Consider the following 21,884-nt stretch of genomic DNA (forward strand, 5'->3'; position numbering starts at 1 on the left):
CCTTTATCCTTAGAGAGGCAGGGCATATAAAAAGTACACTACAGCCATGTGTGTGAAGTGGACATGTTTTGTTAATGGAGTCAGAACTTGTCGTGTTTTACAAACAAGTCCTTTGAGAATAAAAAAATGAAGTTTATATATAATACAGATTTGTTACGGAACTGATACTTTACAATCGTTATCATATGTTGCAATATCATATCAAGCAATATGCTGTAGAAATCAGAACATGGATCTCAGAAACTGCCATATCTGAGCATACCATATAGATAGCATAAATAATCAGTAAAGACATTCAAATTGAAACTGGCATACAGTAGCAGATTTCAACATGTCTTTCATTAAGATTATTAATGCCTCACCTTCCCACATAACCAGACAGTGTGTTTTACAAGGGGGTTGGCATGTAAGCTCAGCCTGACAGTAGGTAAGTCAATATTTAAGCAAGGAAGAAAGGCAGGGCGATTTCTCTATCAGGTAGTGGGATTTGTTTATTCTGGTCTATGTTTAACCTAGCATACAAAGTAAGAAATTCATTATGGTTGTAGCATCTTTATACATATTTGTTCTTGTTTGTTACCCTCCAAACCCTCCCCAACCCCCTTACTCCCCACAAAGCTAGTCAGTCAGTCTCTCTCTCCCCCTCTCCCTCTCCCCCCACATCTTAAAATTATTTTTCATGGTCCCATATCTGGTTTTATAACTTGTACTGACCATCAACAAACATGTAAATACACACAAACAACTTATAGAGGAAGATGACCCAGTGGGTAAATATACCTGCCACCAATCTGATATTCTGAGTCTAATTCCTAGGACCCAAATGATGGAAGCAGAGAGCTATCTCCCTCAATTAGCTACATATCACTGGATGCAAAAGAATTTGGGTCCTAGTGGATGCTAGAGAGTGTGCATCCCACTGGACTCCAGATGAGACACTAGAAAGCAAGGATGCTTTGGGGATGCAGAGAACACAGGTTTGTTCTGATGGACAAGAGATTGAGGTCCTCCTGAGCACCAGAGAAGAAGAGTGCCTTTGGGTACCAACGAGCAGGGATTCTAAGCAATCTAGCACATAAATGCCAGCCTAGGTGGACACAGATGAATGTGGAAAATAGCTCTGGAGAGGCAATCAGAGGTGATAGAGTTCTGTTTGGGACATTAAGATAAAGGCAAGGGAGCTGAAAGGTCTATAGGAAAACCTTTAAATCCTCTCCAGCTGCAGCTGAGAACACTAAGCATCAGAAAAGTAATGTGTCCAAAGGCAATCAACAAACGTATCAATGCTTTGGGGGGGTGGAGGGTTACAGATATTACGCACTATTGCTCGGGCTTGGGCTCTCTAAATGAAGTGTGGGCTGCAGAAACAGAAGGTAAAGAACAAGACTTTACACGTTAAGATGAACACAAAGCCTCGCTCTTAAGACTTCTGTTAACTAAGCAAACAGCCACTCATTCAACCTCTGCAGGGTTCAGTGTCCACACCCGCTAAGTGCACCTACCAGGCTATGCCTCTATCTCCAACCCTCTCATGGTATCTCTAGCACTGCGCTTATCACTTTCCATCCTCCAAGCGGCCAGTGAGAATTCCCACCAACTGCATCTCTACTATTGTTTCTCACAACTAAACGCAGCACAGCCTCCCCAGTGAACCTACACTGGGCCAAACTCATTAGTGAGAAACCATTCCTTATCACCCTGGCCAGGGAGAGAAAGGTTCGTCTCCTACAGAAGCCTCATCTCTACACACTGCCAGGGAAGCACATACTGAGTACTACTTGTCTTTAAAATCCATTCTATTTTTTAGAGAAGGTTTAGGGTCACAGATAAACTGTGCACCTGCACCCACATACCTCAGTGGTGGGTTTCTTTTTTTTTTCTAGTAAGTTGTTTCTTTAATGAAATTAGAATGCATTATAGTATAAATGATTTGCAAATTTCAATAGAATAGTTAATGTTGAATAAGAATATGTTTTGGAAAGATAGAAAGTCTTACAAATTCTTTTCCATAGGATGGTGGGTTTTTCAATGATAGATCTGGCACTGACAGGTTCTTAGGGTTCACAGGTGACAGGAGATGTCCCTACCCCAAGTATCTGCTGGGTTATTCTCCCTCACCTCTTCCCTACATATCTAACTATGAACAGCCACAGATTCTGTTGTTGCTTCTATAGTTGCCCTCTCCCAAAAGGCCATACAGTTGATATCACATAGCATATGGCCTTTAAGAATCAAAATTATAGCCTGGTGTGGTGGCACACGCCTTTAATCCCAGCACTCGGGAGGCAGAGGAAGGCAGATTTCTGAGTTCGAGGCCAGCCTGGTCTACAAAGTGAGTTCCAGGACAGCCAGGGTTACAGAGAAACCCTGTCTCGAAAAACAAAAACAAAACAAAACAAACCAAAAGAATGAAAATTACATTAATGATTGCCTTACTTTACTCTGCAAAACCCGTTTATGTCTTTTCATGACTTCATTGTTCTTTTTTTTAGTGTTTTACAAAAAAATTTAAATAAAAATTTTAAGAAACTATGAGCAAATTCCCTGATTCATTTGGAACCAGAAATACATACATACATACATACATACATACATACATCTATCCATCCTAGTCAATGTGTGAGTCCAAGGACAAAATTTATTATTTTTATCCTACAATGATATCCTTTATTTTAAAAATGCTCAATAAGTGTTAATTGAGGGGCTGTGGAGAGATGGCTCAGCAGTTAAGAGCACTGACTACTCTTCCGGAGGTCCTGAGTTCAAATCCCAGCAACCACATAGTGGCTCACAACTATCTGTAATGAGATTGGATGCCCTCTTCTGGTGTGTCTGAAGATAGCTACAGTGGACTCACATATAATAAATAAATAAATCTTTTAAAAAAAAAGTGTTAACTGAATGGTATACCAAAATTTAAGTTCAGAAAGTGCATCTTATATCCCACAATTACCTTTTATTGTTTCCTCCACAACTTCTACCACACGATCTATCTGCTGAACCTGCAAGGGGAGACACAAGAAGTCAGAACATGCCGGGTGGAGTCAAAGCATAGTTCCAAAGAACACTGATAAAGGTTTTACTTGATTTACTTAATGTTATATATTAAGTAATATTTAATTTAAATTAAATTTACATTAAGTAATATATATAAACATAGATAGATGATAGACAATAAATAGATAGAAAGTAGATAGATAACAAGAAATAATCTATGGGACTGTCCTGAGGAATAGTGAAGTCTCACACAGCACAACCGTCACCATGAGCTGTGTATCTTCTTACATCACGGTTACTAGGACTGGAACCATCACCCAAGAAGAAGGAAAAAGACTGAGAAAAGTCAAACAACTTCTAAGATTCATGAGACTCCTAACCCAAGGTTAAATGCTAGGAAATGGGGTTGCTTTAAGTTGTAGCTTTAGTGAGTTTTTCCCCACACTGGAGTGGGATTTTCAGTGAAGAGATACCTTGCTTTGTCAAGTACCCCTGTAATAAAGTAATAAACTCACTACTGTACTAAGACTAAAATTCAGTTGAATTAGATATTTGATCTATTGTCAGAGTCTTAACTCGTTGAATAAACATTTGCTCTATCTCCCAAGAAAAAACAGGTAATAGCTACCCACATAAACTCAAGCTGAATCATAAACTTAATTTTAATCAAAATATGTCTCTTCCTAAAAAAGCTTCAAGTTATAAGACGTAAAATGGCAGATTACACAAGAGTATGTGCTAATATTAAAGAGATACATGGGAAATCTTGTGCTTTATTATTTCGATTTTTAAACCCTTTCCGTGAGTTAATAGCTAGTGGTGAGTAGCATACTCAGATCCAGGTCAACAGGAAAGGTCATTTCCCACATACAAGTGACCAGGGAAGAAGTCCCGGAGTGCAGCAAGAACACAGAGAAAGGAAGCCAAAGGGAGTGAGGGACCAAAGGAGACTTCTGAACAAAGGCAGGAAAAGACACTAGGAAAACCCAGGGGCACATAGGAAGTTAGAATGAAATGAAGGCAGTACAACAAATAAAATCATAATCTCAGAAGTTAGAGAAGTTATTTGAAATAGCTCAAGGCTGATCATCTAAAACTTCTCCACGTATCATTGTTCTCTCTCTCTCTCTCTCTCTCTCTCTCTCTCTCTCTCTCTCACACACACACACACACACACACACACACACAGAGAGAGAGAGAGAGAGAGATGGAGGGAGGGGAGGGGAGGGGAGGGGAGGGGAGAGGAGAGGAGGGGAGATCAAAGCACAGTAAAATATAACAGTAAGATGTGACTGAATCCACCCACAAACCACCCACCTCAGGAAAGGATCTTACTATGCAGCTCTGGCTGAAGTGAACTTGTAGAGAAGACTAACCTCAAACTCAGAGACCTGCCTGCCTCTGCCTCCAGAGTGCTGGGTGTAAAAGCACACCCTGACATGCCTGCTTACCTTCTATTTCTGCTGCATAAACAAAGTAACTCATTATGAAAACCAGATACTAAGTCTCATTCTGGAGTGTATGCATGTGTTTTCTGTGGCAGTTTTCATTTTACCACAGCAGAGGTTGCTACACACATAGACAAGGGAAAAACCAAGAGGCATGTGTCCGTGCATACATCATTGCTGCTCCTAGGTCTACTGGGCTCATTCTACCAGCTGCCGAGCATCCTGTTCACTGAAGGGACCATAGGCATTCATCTGCACACAACTGACAAAAGAACAGCACTATCACACCATAGTGACGTGTGGTCCTAGACTGGTGTGAGAAGAGCCTTTTACACAGGATGCATTGAAAACACATAGGAGAGCTCTAAAAAATATGTCGTTGCCTTCAGTGTCTCACACACAAAAAATGTAGAGGCGTGCAACCACGAACCATGTGCTGTCTCTGCCTGCTCTCAGGCAGGAATAGCCTGTGTGGACTACTGGAGGTCATGGAACCCAGGAGGAGCACTTTGGACACCTTAGGAAAAGATGTAGTAGGTACAGTAGTAACAAGTCACAAACAAGGAAACAGATAACGTAATGCATTATCAATAATAATTTATATACTTTTGTCTATTTGACAGTTTAAATGCAAACAGAAGAAACGTTGAAGAGAAATGTTAAAAATAGGACAAACACTTTTAGTTGTGAGCCTAGCCTTTAAAGGTTTATCCAGGAAAATTTGGGGAAGGGGGAGGACCATCTCTGGGACAAGCCAGAGACCTGGGATAGGGGAAGCCCCTGGGAAGATATAGGGATAACCCTATCTGAGATTCTTAGGAGCAGGGGATATGGAGCCTGAAGTGGCCACCTCCTCTAGCCAGGCAGAACACCCAGTAAAAGGAGAACACCAAGCCACCCACAAAACCTTAGACCTAAAATTTACCCTGTCTACAAGATGTACAGGTGTGGGAAGCCGTTGCAGAGTGGCAGTTGCAGAGTGGCAGTTACAGAGTGGCAGTGTAGAGTGGCAGTTGCAGAGTGGCAGTTGGCTACTGCTGGCCACCACACATACATAGGCAGTAAAGGTTCTTTTGCCAAGATGAGGTTTTGAGAATTAAACAAAGTTAACCAATCAGATGAGAGACAAGTTAACCAATCAGATGAGAGACAAGTTAACCAATCAGATGAGAGAGAACGCCTCTCCTAGGCCTATATAAGCAGCACCTGTTCTGGGCTTGGGGTCACTTTGCCTCTGCAATCAAGCTCTCCCAATAAACGTGTGGAAGGATCCTGTTGCAGCGTAGTTCTTCATGGCCAGTCGGGCGCGCGCAAGATGCAGGGATAAACATGGAGAAGAGATTGAGGGAAAAGCCAAACAATGACTGGCCCAATTTGAGACCCATGCCATGAGAGAGCGCTAACCTGTGACATGATTAATGATAGCCTGCTATGGTTGCAGACAGGCATCTAGCATAACTGTCTTGGGAAAGCCTTCATCCAAAAGCTGATGGAGACAGATGCAGAGACTCACACCTAAACATGAAACAGAGCTCAGAGAGTCTTGTGGATGAATCAGGAGAAGGATAGAGGGAGCCAAGAGGGGTCAAGAATACCAAAAGAAGGCCTGCAGAGACACCAACCAAAGAGCACACAGGGGCTGGACTAGATCCCCTTCACATTTGTAGTAGATGTGCAGCTTGGTCTTCAGGTGGGCCTCCTAACAACTGCAGCAGTAGCCATCTCTGACTCGGACTCTGTTGCCTGCCTTTGGATCCCTTTGGATGCCTTGTCTAGCCTCAGCAGAAGAGGATACACTTAGACTTGCTGCAATCTAATGTGCCAAGGAAGAGGGGAGGCTCCCCTTTTCAGGAAACGGCAGGTAAAATGAAGGGGGGAGGTGAGAGGGTGGGACTGGAAGGAGAAAGGAGGGAGGCGGGATGTCATCAGGATGTAAAATGAATGAATGAATGAGTGAGTGAATGAATAAAAAATAGGACAAATAATTTTTTTTTGAAAAAAAGGTTGACAGCATAAAAAGCAAATATAAACTTTTTTTTAAAAGTCCAGGTGCTACTAAGGAACACGTCAGCATTAAGAAAGGAGGATACTATAGGGATTGGTATGATCAAAGTATGCTATATACATGTAGAAAAATGTCACAATAAGATTCATTCCTTTGTGGAGAAAAAGGAGGGAAGAGAGAGAGCAAAAGAGAGCTAGGGAGGAGGAGGAAGGAGGTTGGGGAGGGAGAGAAAGATGGAAACAAGACTTGCATGCAAAGTCTCCTCCACTGAATCAAGGGGTGAGAGAAACCTGGCAAGCAGAGCAGGCACTGCTGCAGAGGGGATGGGAGCTGCACACTGGAGAGATTTGTGGCACAGGCAAGAAGCAAATAGAAGAAAATAGTGGACTGTGCAATGAGGCTCAGATGAAGCCTGAAAAACACATGAATAAGCGGAACCAATATTTAGAGAGAAGGAGGGAGGCAGGATGGCGAAAAGGAAAAATACAGGAGGTTCTAATTAGTATGGGCTCAGCTGTTCAGTATCTGTGAAGAACAGCGCGGCCGGTGTCTGCTTATAGAATCAGGGTGCTGAAACAGCACACAGGTGATTCCCACTGGAGTTGACACAGAAGGAAGTACAAAGTTTGGGTAAGTGCAAGTCACAACACACACAGTGACTGGGACTGCCTGAGATTTGGACTGTGGTAGGAGGCAGAGGTCTTGGCTAGATTGTGTACAGTATAAAGATGAATTACCAAGGTACCAATTGAGATCAGCAGATTGCGGGGGGGGGGGGGGGGGGGGGAGAGGAAAATATGAAATAACTCTCAGTGATGGGGCCAGAACAATATTGTCTTCCTATGTGCTTATAAGTAGATAGGTTCAGAGGGGGTCCAACAGTCGCTCTTGTAGCACACAAACAGAATAAGGACACAGGGAACGTTGCAGCATGGTGACATTTGTTACAATATGCCCGTACAGCTAACCTATGAACCACAGTAAGGAAAACAGAGCCATGAGCCCACAAGACTCTTGGATGGAATAGTGGTTTTCCGATGGTTAGAAGGGTCACCTCCCTTTGGGGCACTGGGGCCTGAAGTAAGCATGGGTAGAGTATTACTAACTACTTTAAATTAAGGTTAGTAATTTTAAGCATTTATTAAAGTTCCTGCCCAATGTTTGTTTTTCATTTAAGCTAAGACAATTGAGTCCGAGACACTAATTGGCAAGTTACATCCTGTGCTGGTGCCCTGGCTGCCTTGAGTCAAGCAGCGGGCTGGATTATCCACTATGCAGAACAACCACATCTGCTCATCACCAAAGCAACTGCAGGTCCAGAGGGCACAGCCCCAGACATGACTGGTTCAACTAGCTTGCACCAAACTTCTTACCATCAAAAGGCTCAAACCTAGCAACCATTTTCACCTACCATTTCCCCTGAATGTCCAGACGAAGGCCTGTGATTGGTTACAAACACAAACCTTAACTTCTGTGAATGAGTGTACCATGAGTGTATAAACACTCTTGCTCTATCGCTTCAGGAAATAGAAGCAGCCTGCCTTTGTGCTGGTCAGGAGACTCCTATTTGTGCCGCTCCCATATAAAAATTAGCCTTCATCAAAGGCTGCGCCCACTAAGTCCTTTGCCTACATTTACCTTCATCACTAGTAGACTGAGCAATAACTTGGAGAGAAAGAAGCCAGCAGAAGCAGCAGCAAAGCAGCAACAGTGGCAAAGCCAGTGGTGATCACTGCCACCCTGGTGGCAGCAGGAACAACAGAAATGGGAAGAGACCTGAAGCACTAAACAAAGTGACTATGGCAGAAACCAGAATAAATAGAGAGAAAGAGAGAGAATGAAAAATTCCAAAAGAGAAATGAGGGTCCCAGCATATGGGGCCTGTTTGAAAGCTGTGACACAAGCAGTGAGTGAGATCTGCTGCTGCTGATGCTGCTGCTGCTGCTGCTGGTGGTGGTGGTGATGCTGATGCCTGCAATACAGTCTGACATTTTCTCAATTAAACACAGTTATCATATAACCCAGCAGTTCTAAATCTATACAACAGAAATGAAACCTATACACACAAAAAGCCTGTGCATGGTGTTCACAGCAACATTTAAAATGGCCAAAGGCTGAAATACCCACCAAGTGATAATGAAACATACACCATAAAAGACATAGGAGCAATGAGACATGCTGCATATGTCTACACAGAGTGGGAAGTCAGGGTGGTCCTCACAGTGTACAACCCCATCAGAGGTTAAAGGGGCAGCAAGTTAGTGGCTGTCCAGGGATGGGCCAAAGGGGAAATAGTCAGGTGCACTAGGGAGCCCACGCTTCTTCCACGAGTAAGGAGTGTTCCGACACTGTGTGTGGTGATGGTCATAGATTCTACATGAACTGCCAACTACAGGACTACACATTGCATGCAGTTGGATGCACTGTGTGAAGTATGAATTGTATCTCAAGAAAGCCATTATATCTAAAAACAACAACAAAAGATGAAATTAGCCGAATGTAGTACTGTGAAGATCACTAAAGAAAACAACTGAGGAAAGCACACAGACTGAGGGACCCTGAGGAACTCACAACTCTATGCAACCGTGGACAGCTGGGAGCTTTGCAGCCATAAAGGACAAAAGACCAGGAAGAAGTGTGTATAAAAACAGAATAGAAACCATTATTTTTACTTAATTACAAAGAAGCAGAAAAGAAGTTCATTATGTAATTTGGGAAGCTATTGTGTCCATTTGCAGTGATAAGGACAGTGGAGAAAATAAGAAGGAAAAAAGGCAGAGAGAAAGAGGGGCCACAACCACAGGCAGAAGAGGAAGAAGGCCAAATTGAGTGCAGGTGGGAGGAGGGGACAGAGCAAAGACAGACCCAAACTCCCCTTGAAGAGGGCACAATAGACTGAATTTCCACTGGAGAAAAAGGAAAGCCATTCTCAGTTAGCACCATAAAATGCAGCCCTGGATACACAAAAGCTTATTCAACAGCATATCATTCGAATAAAATACGTAAAACAGTATCTTGTGCCCTTCAGGCAATTGACTATAAATATACAGGGGAAAAACAAAACAAAACATGCAGCATGTTCCCTTACTGGCTCCATATGTTCTCAATCAGGAAGCAAGGACTTGGTGACCAAACAATTCAGAAATAACAGTACTGAGTCACTCTGCTGAGAGACTTTCAAAGGGCCCATACAAATATTTTACTCTGCTCTCAGAAAAGACTTCAGGGTCACAGCTGAACATGGAGGAGGAAACAAGCCAACATGCTGGTACCTAAGCAAATGAAAGGTGCTGTGCCCACATCTCCAAACTGTTGAGAGTTGAGCTTTCCCCGGGGGCGGAGATACTCACAGTCGTGCCAGGCACTGTGTCAATTACCAACCACCTGTGGTCACTACACACTCAGCTGAAACACCGAATGTTTAACTTCAGCCATGTGGAACAGGAAGGTTTAAGGAATCATAAGCCAGCAGATCACTTTGCAGATCAGCTGTTAAAAGCCAATGAACGCCTCAAAGACAGCTTCCCAGTTGGGCTAGAAAAGAAGGCCACATGCCCATGTACTCAAGAGACCAGGCAGAAGGACTCACTCCACTGCACGCATCGAGGGTATTTTTCCTAAACAGCCTGCGAGACAATCCAGTGGGTAGAATCATAAAGCCTACATTTAAGTAATTCTTTCGCTTCTGGTTGCATGCTAGTATTGAACACGTTACCACTTTTAATTATAAACATTCTGGGGAATCGAACTCAGGACATCAGGCTTGGCAGCAGGCATCTTTATCCACTGAGCTGCCTCACCTACCCTTATATAAAATAAGATTTATTTTCAAGATCAAGGGTGAGCTTCCCGAGCAGATCTTCAGTAAGTTGGTGGGAAAGAAAAACTGTACCATGTAGTAAGGAAATATTAACAACTACACTCTCAGGGAAACTTCTTAAACATTTTCCACTATGACTCCTTTTTTTGCCTAAAAATTTTTTTATATACATCTGATGATAAAGATATACATTATACATTATAAAATAGATATATAAATCAAACATTTACCGTTAACAATCATAAGAAATTTATTTTAAAATATTTCATCAGTATATAATTTCACCATTTATTTAAAATAAAAGCAAATTTGCATACCAATGAGCTAGAAGGGTTTGCTTGTCTTTAAAAACACAATTCAAAGATGTATACTGATTTGATAGATTAAAGAATGATCATAGGAAAATCACAAATGTCTTTATTTTCTGTAATTTAACCGCTACATTTCTTGGGAAGAAGAAAGTTTTATGTGTACAGGAAATGCTCAGCAGTTCACAACATGTGCAGTCCGAAAGCACTGTGGCTCACAGCACGCATGTGTAGTCTGGAATCTGTGCTAGGTGGTTCAGGCAGAGGTGTTTACTGGGGCTGTGCAACCTGACAGCATGCTCAGTATGAAGTGCAGATATGTTCCAAACCAAGACTACAGTGAAGTCACATGATACAACACAGGCAAGCACTGCCAGAAACATGGCAGACTGGCTACATGGTTATGTGAATTTATTTTTAGTTGCTAGGCATCCAGAAATATTTCTCACTTGTCAAATGTTTCATGGCCATCCCCATTCCATTCATTTTCTTGACTATGGGGTCACAACCCACAGTTCAAGAAGCTTTGCACTGGAGCTTCGTTTTGGGAGCTAAGGCAGACAGAAAGCCTCTGACCTTCTCAGATCTGACTACCCAACAGTTATGTATAAGAAGAAAACTACAGAAGGAAAAATGTTTGGTCAAAATGATCAGTGACCGTTTACCAGGAACACTTATGTATGCACGAGTGGAGAAGGCTGGAGAAACACACAGCGGTTAAAGTGATGAAAAGCTTGTCCTCAGGTGAAAATTTAAACTGGAGTTAGGGGCTTGTGGAAAAATAAAATCACTTAAGTGTACAACCATATTTCCTCTGTGTTAAGGTAGACACAGTGACAGACACAGGGGACAAAGCGACCCAGAGATGGGATCCTGGAGAAGTGTGTCACAGTAAAGAGCTCTATAGCACGGGGGCCCCAGAGCTGAGACCTGAGGGTGGGGAATGCACAGGGAGAGCATTTTAAAACATACATTTATGTACTGGGGAGGGTGGACAGGGAAGGTGGGGGATTTGGTATGATCTGGAGAGCGACAACAGTGGATGAAGACCAGGACATTACAAGGTGTTATAATCCCCATAGTGTAGCTCTTTAGAGTGCTAGTGTCTTAGTGGGAAAGCCTGCAGCATGTGAGAAAGAGTGTATGTGTGTGTGTGTGTGTGTGTGTGCGTGTGCGTGTGCGTGTGCGTGTGCGTGTGTGTGTGTGTATGTGAAGGTGAAAAGTCACACACAGTGGAAAAGGTTTCAGAGGAGATACAGACAGTGTGTTTAGAAAAGTCGTAAGGAAACTAGCAGGAGGAAGTAAAATGAGTTAACAACATGGCATTCTTCTATTTATCCGTCAGGTCCTCCCTTACCCCGATGATGCTCAGTCCTTTGAGGTAGTCCTGACGAGGCTGGGCTTGGGGAACACAGCCAGCGAGGACAACTTTCTTATTCTCTTCTTGAGCTTTTCTGCAATGAAGAAAATCCTTGTGAATTCTACTGCTCACTGACACAGCCTAAGAATTTGATGTCAGTATACCTAAGTTCTCCAGTAAAGAAGACCATCTAACATGAACCAGGGGTTTCTGGCAATGGGATAAAGAAAATATTCATCGTCAAACTTATGTACTGTATGCCTGTTTCTCATAACACTAATGCATGTGTCTGTTGGGGCCTCTCATTATCACCATATTGCCAAACAAAACAATCACACCAAGTTTCCAACACTGATATGAAACATTTGCAAAAATCTGTTTTCCAGAGGGCAGGCCAAACCTTCAAACAAGTCATATTAATAAGAATGCACATACAATATCATATATTCTTTCTTAAACTTTGAACAATATAAAATTAAACTATAATTCAAAACAATCCCACCAGGAGAGAATAGAAGGTAAAATATCTCATATCATTGACATTCTTGAACTCCTGACGACTTCGTCTCCCTAATCAACCTGTGGTTATTGGTTTCTTGTGTTGGCTGTCATTGTTCACACAGCAAGCATGACTAGATGATGTATGTATCCACACATATGAATATATGTACATATTTGTACATATGTTTATCTATGAGAAAGACTGGTTAATGAAGCCTGCTGTCATTGATGGGTTAATCCATCAGTGACATGAGCTACATGGAAGTGATGCAGGTCTAGGGAGCAGGAGCAAGTACACCCTTGAGAAGTAGACCTTATCCCGGGACCTTCCCCTCAGTGCTTTCAGTTTCTTCCTCTTCCTTTCTCCCTTTCTGGCTGCCCAGATCTGAGCACTTTTTTGTTTGTTTGGGGGGAGGGGGGTTGTTTTGTTGTTTGTTTTGGTTTTTTTGTTTGTTTTGGGGGCTCCACCATGATATTCTGCACTGCTGCCCATAGACCACTAACAGAATCATAAGTCAACATGTCAACATAACATTTTTCTTATAAATTAATTCTCTCTGATATTTTTCCACAGCAATAAAGGTGACGAACACGTAAGTTCTAAGTAGAAACACTGGTTCAAATGCGTATGTGGCATTTGGAGCACTACGAGGCATTTTGTTAATGGGCATGTCTGTGCTGAGCATCACTAAAGTCATTCACTACTTTCAGCAACACAGATTTAAAGCTAGTAACAGCAGGTGTGTGTGTGTGTGTGTGTGTGTGTGTGCGCGCGCGTGTGTATTTAAACCTCCAGGGTCAACTATATCCTCTGCTCATTTTGAAATTAAATGTGCATGCCTTCGACTCTTTTTCAAGAGCATCAATTTGAAAGTCCCTTACTGGTTTCCCTGCTGCACTCATGAGTACCATAATTCATGCACCAAGCTGGGACCCCTGGTACTCTAGCACCCTAGAAAGCTGAGGTGCTGCAGTCAAGACTCTAGACTTGTTTAGAATACATGCCAAGAAATGACTTGTCTCCATACCCAGCACACATGTGTTGTCATTTTTTGAGAACTTTTCCAGGGCACAGGTTAAGGATTAGAAGCCAACAGTAAGGAGAAGAAAACTCCTGAGGCCAGTAGAGCTAGCTCCTTGCAATTACAAATCACATCCAAACGTCGGGGAAGTGCAAGAGGGGTTGAATGAATAAATGAGTGCATATAAATTCACTAACTTTTATTTTTGAGATTTTAAATTATAACATTTCTTCTTTCTGTCTCCTCTGTCTAACCCCTCTCACATACCCAATTCCACTCTGCACCCTGATTGGTTGTGCTACTGATAAATTTACTACTTCAAGAGCCTTTATAAATGTTCTATTTCACTAAGAATCCTTTGATAAAATTTTACTTGAAGTCCTAAAAATACTTACTAAAATAATTCTGTTCAAACCCCAAGCTTGTACTTGGGTGACTCATAGTCTATCCAGGGACTCATCACCTATCTCTGCCATGTGATTACACTTTATTGATAAGCACACTTCAAACAAGTATGTTTTTATAGCAAATGCAAAACTCCTCATCAAATGAAAATATTTTTCCATTTTCATTATCAAACTCAAATAACAGTTAACATCTTGCTTTCTGTAAACCTTCACTATACCATGTAGAAGCACAGCCAAGTATCCAAAAGATCACCAATAACTATGCTCAGAGAAAATGTCTGGGGCCATAGAGATGGCTCAGCAGTTAGGAGCACACGACACTCTTGCTGAGGACCCTAGTTCAGTTTCCAGCACCCACATGAAAACTCAGAATTATCTTGTTCCAGGAGATCCAATGCCGCCTTCTGACAGCCCTGGGCACCAGGTATGCACACGGTACACATACATTCATAAAGGCAAAACACTCAGACAACTTAAAATAATAAAATAAATCTAAAAGAAGTTTTTCTTAAAGAAAATGCCTGTTTCCCATGAAATGAGATGATTTTAAGGGAACACAGAAATGGGGAAGGCTCGTGCCTGCAATTCAACAGACAAGTTAGTAAAAGATGGCATAACATGACTACACACAACTTGGCAGCAACCGTGCAACCTCGGTGGCACAGAAAAGAGCAGAAGGCTTGAAGAGAAGATCAGGGTGCAAGCAAGAACGGCTTCATGAGGAAATTTTTATCAGCATATGTAAGAAGAAAGGGGCAGAAAAAAGAGCCCAGAAAGCTGCAGGCAGTTGCTATAGCAGGAGCAAAGAGGAGAGCAGACCAGGAGGACAGTGAGAACTCCAGGGCGACAGGCAGAACAGGCTGTTTGTCAAGCACTAAGAACACCACAAGATTAGGAGCAAAGGTTCAGAAAGGGCCTGGCTTGGGAACTTACTGAGAACTATTCCCAGCTGAGCTGACTTTGGCTTCAAAATGGCAGAGCAGACGAGCAGCACGATCTACCAAACCTCAGCCCACCAGGGGAGACTGATGCCACACTTCACATGTGACCAGAACAACTCTCCAAAGCTTTAACACAGAGTCTGCCAATGGTCTTCTTCTAAGCATTCCTTCTTGACAGTCTGTTCTTTTTATATATTAAGCTTTGTTCATGTTAATGCACAGTGAAATTATTTTTCTTTTGATACATACCTAACACAGATATTTTTTTAAAACCTTTATCCTTCAAAATATGAATGCTGCTAGGAATAATAACTTGAGAAAAGTTTAAAATAGTATGAATTACCATGTCTTCCTTTCAGGTGGCACTGGCATGTTAATTAAAAATTTAATGAATATAAAGTTAATTTAATATTTTGGTTCATATATTCTTGAAACATATCTCCAAATGAGACTAGTGGCATGCACCTGCAGAGACCATTAACTTGAGTGACACAGAAAATAAAAATAAAGCGGCGACCTCCTCTTCTGAATACCAAACACAGGAAATAGTTTGGAGAGAAGCTTAAGAGTCACAGCAGCATGAGGCTACCTAATGATGACAAAGTATCAGTCTTTTATTGCGAAAATAAGAAAACTACACTTCAAAAAGATGCAGTGCGCTCAGCTGAGTGTGGCAGAGCTGGGGTGAGCCCACCATAGCCTGGAGCCTTGAGTGCCACCTTTCAGGAAACAATAGCAAACAATGAGGAAGCTCTCCTTCTCTAGAACCTGTGGGCATGCATGCAGCAAGATGGAAAGCCAAGCAAGTTCCAGGAAGAACCGCATCTCAGTATCTGTTCTCCTCACCAAAGTCCAGTGGGCAACAGAATGGTCTGACAGAAAACTAGCCCCACTGGTGGATGCAGAAAAACAGAGATCTTTTTCTACTAGTATCGGGTCGGGGGGTACTACGGATTCTCCATCTGTACTCTCATTCCTCATACATGCTCTGAAATTGACATTAATATTAAAATATTCATAGCAATGTGAACTTTGACCTAAAATTTCTTTCATTTAAAAAAAAAAAAAAAGCCTGGGGGCTGGAGAGATGGCTCAGTAGTTAAGAGCACTGACTGCCCTTCCAAAGGTTCTGAGTTCAATTCCTAGCAACCACATGGTGGCTCACAACCATTTGCAATGTGATCTGATGCCCTCTTCTCGTGCGTCTATAGTGTACTCATATACATAAAATAAACAAATAATTTTTTAAGAAAAAGATTAAAAAATAAATAAAAAATTTTAAAAGTCCTGTACTGTGTCATTGTCAGTCCATCAGTAGTCTGTCCCCGTGCCCCCAACCCCACCCCTTACCACCTCTTGTAGTTGGGAAATCTTACATCATCCTGAGAGAGGGGGAACTAGCCCAGCACCTCGCCTAGGCAGCACAGCTGAATGTGGGGGTAAGGGGGCTGCAGGTGACAGGGCACCCAGGGCAAGAGCTCCATGAGGTGCTCCCCACCCGCCTCATCTGGAGAACTGCCCCAAGGGCAAGACAATGAGAGACCAGACCTGCCCTCTCACTGGCTGTAGCATTCAGGCAAGCCAGCACCTAGCCTGGGCAACACAGTGGAGCTGGTCCTGATGGCTAAGGCAAGGCTTAGCCAGCCTTCAGGCTGTGAGAGTGGGAGAGCTGGAGCAGCCCCTTTGAGGCTGCAGCACTTGGGAGAGTGGGCCCCACACCTTGACTGTGTAGCACTGGAGGCATGGGTGCCAGTGAGCTAGCACTGAGGGCATGAGAGCAGGAGCCCTGAGGACAGGAGTGCAGGAGAGCTGACTCTGCCTCTTGCCAATGGTGGCACTGCATGGCCTTTTGGAGCAGGGTGGGAGAACTCACCCTGGTGGTACAGATTAGGGCTAGTCGGTGCACTTAGATCCAGGGCTCTGAATTGGCCCATCTCAAAATCTCTATCATCTGCAAACAGTGCAGATTTGTGAAAGGGCCAGTCCTGATGATCTAAAGCTGTAGGATCTCTTTGACACGTGGCAACAACAGGATAACTGGGAGGATTCTCCGATGGTGTCAGAGAAGCCAGAGATCTGGCACTAGACCAGTGACTCAAGCAATGGACATCTGCAATAGAATATGTGTGGACAGAGGTATATACTGTGGGACACACTGTGACATAGTACAACAGCTTCCACAATGAGATCTTTTCTATGCTTTGTTTTTTGTTGTTGCTTTGTGTATTGCTGGGGTTTTTGTTTTTGTTTTTGGGGTGTGTGTGTGTGTGTGTGTTTTGGGGAGGGGGTGTTGCAAGGGCAAGGGTAGAGATGAGTAAGACTGGGGTACATGATGTGAAACACACAAAGAATCAATAAAAAGTTTTTAAAAAGAAATAGCAATTAGAGAAATAGAGAATTTTGTGAAAACTTAGTTCCCTCAGTATATCTAGGTTTTACACATCTAAATGTAAATTTCTTCCCCATGACAGCAAAAGGAAGAGGGTCATGGCATTGTGTTTCTGTATTAAGCAAGCACACCTCTATACAGGAAAGACCTTGCAACCAGATGTTCTCATGAGGAGTCCCCTGTTTTATGAGTTGATATATAGACATACAGCCATATAAAATACAGAAACACACCTAAGCAAAAAAGAGAAATTCTGGTACAGTTCATTAGCCACAGTGCCTTCCCTATTCTAAAACCAGTCCAGAAGGAAGTACTTAGTTTAAATGCCAATGTGCACTTACAAGAGGCTGGTGTCCCAACATGGACAGTTGGGCCATGAGCTCCCAATAGCTTGAAGTAAAATTAAAGTCTACTCTAAGCTTTATAGACCCAAAATAATGATCCAAACAGATACATTCAGTATAGGGATACTCAACTTCCAAGTCACTGGAGCATGATCTCAGCATCTCAGTGTGGATGCCATTGTAACTGTGTAGTTTATGCTTTGTGAGAAAGAAAAAGCGTTACAGGATGGTGAGCAATGGACAGAAGCCCATGCCAATGACAGGAACAAGAGAAGGTACTCTGGGCAAATGATCAATATACACAAACCTGGTACATGCAAGCAGTGATTTCCCTGAAGTTAATCTGGATATGATAAATTCTGATTCTATGATGGTGTGGCCAAATCCCAGTATGAAAGTAACACACAGCTGGTGGCATAGCTCAGTCTAGTATGCACTTAGCATGTGCAATGCCTTCATCTGGATCTTCCACATTATAAAATAAAAAGACTTGATTCTATGTACCTTCATTGTTCTTACCGCAACTCTTAAAAGAGCGGCTGCACAAGGGCTGGGCATGTAAAAGCACTTGCCTCACAAGCCTGAAAACCTGGGTTCAGATCCCTGGAATCCATATGATAAACCTCATACAGTGATTTGCATATATGATTCTATTATTCCCATGGAAAGAGGAAAATCTGATACAAGTGAATTGACCAAAAAAGTTGAAAGCCAGTTAAGTAGGAACACGTAACACAGTGGTGCAAAACAAGAAAGATGCTGCTTCAAAATAAAGGGGGAAGACAGTGCTGACTCCCATGAATTGTCCTCTTATCTCCAAATGTGTATATGCATAAACACACAAGCATCCACATAAACATGCAATGCAAATACTTACAAATAATAAATAGATGCAAAAGGTAAAATACAATCCAATGAGAATGCATCTTACATTCAATTACACACGAATATAGTATCACTGACCTACATCTGAAGTTTATGATGAATCCTTAAATCAAACCAATAAAAATCGAATCCATAAGAGCTACTACAGTACTGTAGAGAATTTTCTTAGTATATAAGTCACCCCCAACTCTCTTTTTTGTTGCATTTCTCCTATAAAAGCAACAAAATTTACACTTAAGCGTAACGTCAGAAAAGTAGCACAGAAATTGGACAGAACTAAGTTGACCTTAGTGTAGGTGGCCTTCATCACAGAGCTATGTAATTAAGTACAACTTTTAGCTGGGGGAGGGGTCCTTTGAAAACAGCAGTGACCTAGATACATGGAGCAGACTAAACCTCAGAGCCACTACTCACTTCCAGACCCAGCAAGGACGGTGGTTTCCAAGACAGAACCACCACACACAGATCTGTGTAAAAAATGCCCTCTTGACAACATAAATGGGCAAAACAGCATCCACTTTGGGGGGTTAAATTGTAGAAAATATTTCAATGCTAGCTCATAGACAAACTCACACTAACATCAATTCAAATTATCAACTAAAACAACCATGTAAACAGCATTCGCCATTTACCAACAGGACTTAAGCAAACCAAATTATGCTGTACTGTATAACTGAAAGCAGGTTTCCTCATTATTACCACCGTCCATTCTGCAGCGGAAAGTGAAGCTCAGCAGAATCCTACAGAAAGGGAGCTGAGGCTGCGCCAATTAGCCTCGGAAAAGCCATACTCAGAACGTGCCTCCATTGGTTCACTGTTGTTATCTCCCTAGGGAAAGCTACATAAAATGTCTATATGTATCCATGAAAAAACGATATACAGCACTGTAGCAAGTGGAAAACCCTAAGCTAATCAACCAAGGCCTGCTGATTAAACACTAAGTGTGAGGCATGTGGGGTGGCCCACACCCACACATATATGGGCAGCACAAATGAGAGCCTATGTATTATAAATTTAAAACCATGACAAGTCTGATCCATAGATGTAAGTGAATCTGGAAGGAGTTGAAAGTGAATATGATCAAACTACAGTGTATAAAATTCTTTTTTTTTTTTTAAAGATTTATTTATTGATTATATGTAAGTACACTGTAGCTGTCTTCAGACATTCCAGAAGAGGGCACCAGATCTCGTTGCGGATGGTTGTGAGCCACCACGTGGTTGCTGGGATTTGAACTCTGGACCTTCGGAAGAGCAGTCGGGTGCTCTTACCCACTGAGCCATCTCACCAGCCCCTAAAATTCTTAAACAACTAATAAAAATAAATTTTAAAGGAATACACGCGCGCGCGCACACACACACACACACACAGGAGACATAGCTCAGTGGTAGAATGTCTGCCTACTATCCGTAAGACCCAGTACCATCCAGCACATACTATTGGATAGAACAAAACTGACCTGAGATAAGGTGGTACTGATGTCTCAGAGCTATGTATATATGTATATTTATAAGTATAAATATACACACACATATATGTTTCTAAACCTACATGCTAGCAATAAAAAGAATTTGCTTAACTATATAATCTTTTAATAATAACCCACTTGCCAGTATAAAATACTTTTTTATGTGTTTGTTTATTTGTTTGTTTGTTTTGTTTTCTGGCTGAGTAAGGATCTTACTAAAAGATGTTAACCAACATGGTGCTCACATAATCATAGTAAGGAACCCACCAAGTTTATCACTAACTCATTAAGCTGTGGTCAGTTAGAGATGGAGCATGCTGTGACTTCCACGGTGTGGCGATGTGAATGGGAATGGGTCCCAGGCCCGTATGTTTGAACTCTTGGTTCCCAGTGGGAGGAATGCCTTGGGAAGGATTAAGAGATGTGGCCTTCTGTGTTACAGAACCAAAGCTGCAAGATTTCCATGACATGGGGCAATAACAGGATATCTAAGAGACGGTGAGGATCCAGGGTTGATGGGTAGCAAAAGCCAGAGGCTTCTAGCCAGACCACAGTCTCACTGCAATGAACATCTCAGGTTTGGGCAACGGGGTGTACTGTGTGACACATCATATCTTCCATGGCAAGATGGTTTTTCTGTATATATATCTGATTTTGTTTTGTTTTTGCTTTTTGTTTGTTTTCTTTGGGGGTGGGGATACAAAGGTAGATTTGGACAGACTGGGGAAATGATGGAATTTCAGTGCATGATGTGAAATTTAAAAAGAATCAATAAAAAGATTTTCTAAAGTAATTTTAAAATTTTTTTTTTAATTTTCTAAAGTAATTTTTAAAATTCTAAAAAATTCTAAAGTAATTTTAAAAATTCAAAAAGAAAGAGAGAGAAAAGTGTGGCCTTGTTAGAGAAGATGTATCACTAGGGAAGAGCACTGACTGCTTGCTTCCTCCCTCCCTTCCTCCCTCCCTCTCTCCCTCCCTCCCTCCTCACCCCTCCCACTTGAGCACATAGATGTCAGCTTTCAGGTGTAGCTCCAGGACCATGTCTGTCTGCCTCCTGGCACACTCTCCACCATGATGGCCCCAGTAAGCTCTTCTTCTGTAAGCCGTGTGGCTGTGGCATCACAACACGGCGATAGAAAAGTAACTAGATGAAAAAGTAAAAGACGAGTGTATAAAGCACAAAAGCAGTTGCCAAGTGACTGGTGATATAGACATTTCCCTGTGACTTTAAAATATTGTATTTAACAACAGAGACATTAAAAATAAACCAATATTTTAATTAAAAATAAATAAGCAGAAATTTCCCAGCAAAAAGAGGAAGAGAAATAAAACTGTGGTTAGTGTCCCTACATCCTTTGAACCTTCCTATTTATCTCAGAACCCACATACAAGTGGTTTTTAACCCATGGCATATAAACAGGATGTCACAGTTAGCTGGAAGAACCCTGATGAATGCTTTAGGGGAGAAATATGGTATTTGGTCTTCTGATCATCTCAGAAAAATAAAGTGGTGTTTCAAACCAACTAATTAAGGATTTTGATTAAAGGGATTTTAGACATCATTAAATAATTGGGTGCCTTTCTACATTTTGGTGGCAGTAAATACTACTGAGAAGACAGTTAAAAGTAGGGAGGGTGCGTGCCTAGGATACACCTGGGCAGGGTCTCTCATGTAGTGCGTCTGGGCAACCTCATTACTTCCTTTCTGAAAACAAAACTTTAAGCTGTAAGGAGCAGGATGCACTATAGCATACACGCCAGCCTCCCCAGAGGCCTATGTATTCAAGGCCTGTTTCTCAGGGTGGTACTACGAGGACACGTTGTTAGCTTTGAGGGTAGAAGCAGGTTTTAATTCAGTGCTGACATGCCGTTGGGACCCTGAGCTCTCCTTTCCCTGATGTCACTGGTATTGTCCTGCCTAATAATCTTTCTATGACATCCTAAGGGCCAAACTATACCTTCCTTCTCTGTGCGTTATCTGTCCTCAGC

General features: G+C 42.1%; 1 protein-coding gene across 2 annotated transcripts in view; it reads right to left on the minus strand.

Annotated features, from left to right (window-relative positions):
• Positions 1-21,884, minus strand: part of Cdkal1 (CDK5 regulatory subunit associated protein 1 like 1) — a 661,435-nt gene that overhangs the window by 509,223 nt on the left and 130,328 nt on the right. For both annotated transcript variants that reach the window (XR_002379517.1, XM_021180436.1), the window contains exons 6-7: positions 11,936-12,032; positions 2,954-3,002 (exon numbers count right to left, since the gene is read on the minus strand). Coding sequence is in view for 1 of the 2 variants with exons in the window: in XM_021180436.1 (XP_021036095.1) it covers positions 2,954-3,002; positions 11,936-12,032 (146 nt within the window). In the remaining variant the exon portion in view is untranslated. The remainder of the gene's footprint in view (positions 1-2,953; positions 3,003-11,935; positions 12,033-21,884) is intronic.

This window comes from Mus caroli, chromosome 13 (assembly GCF_900094665.2).
Source record: "Mus caroli chromosome 13, CAROLI_EIJ_v1.1, whole genome shotgun sequence".
In the NCBI taxonomy this organism is placed as follows: Eukaryota; Metazoa; Chordata; class Mammalia; order Rodentia; family Muridae; genus Mus; species Mus caroli.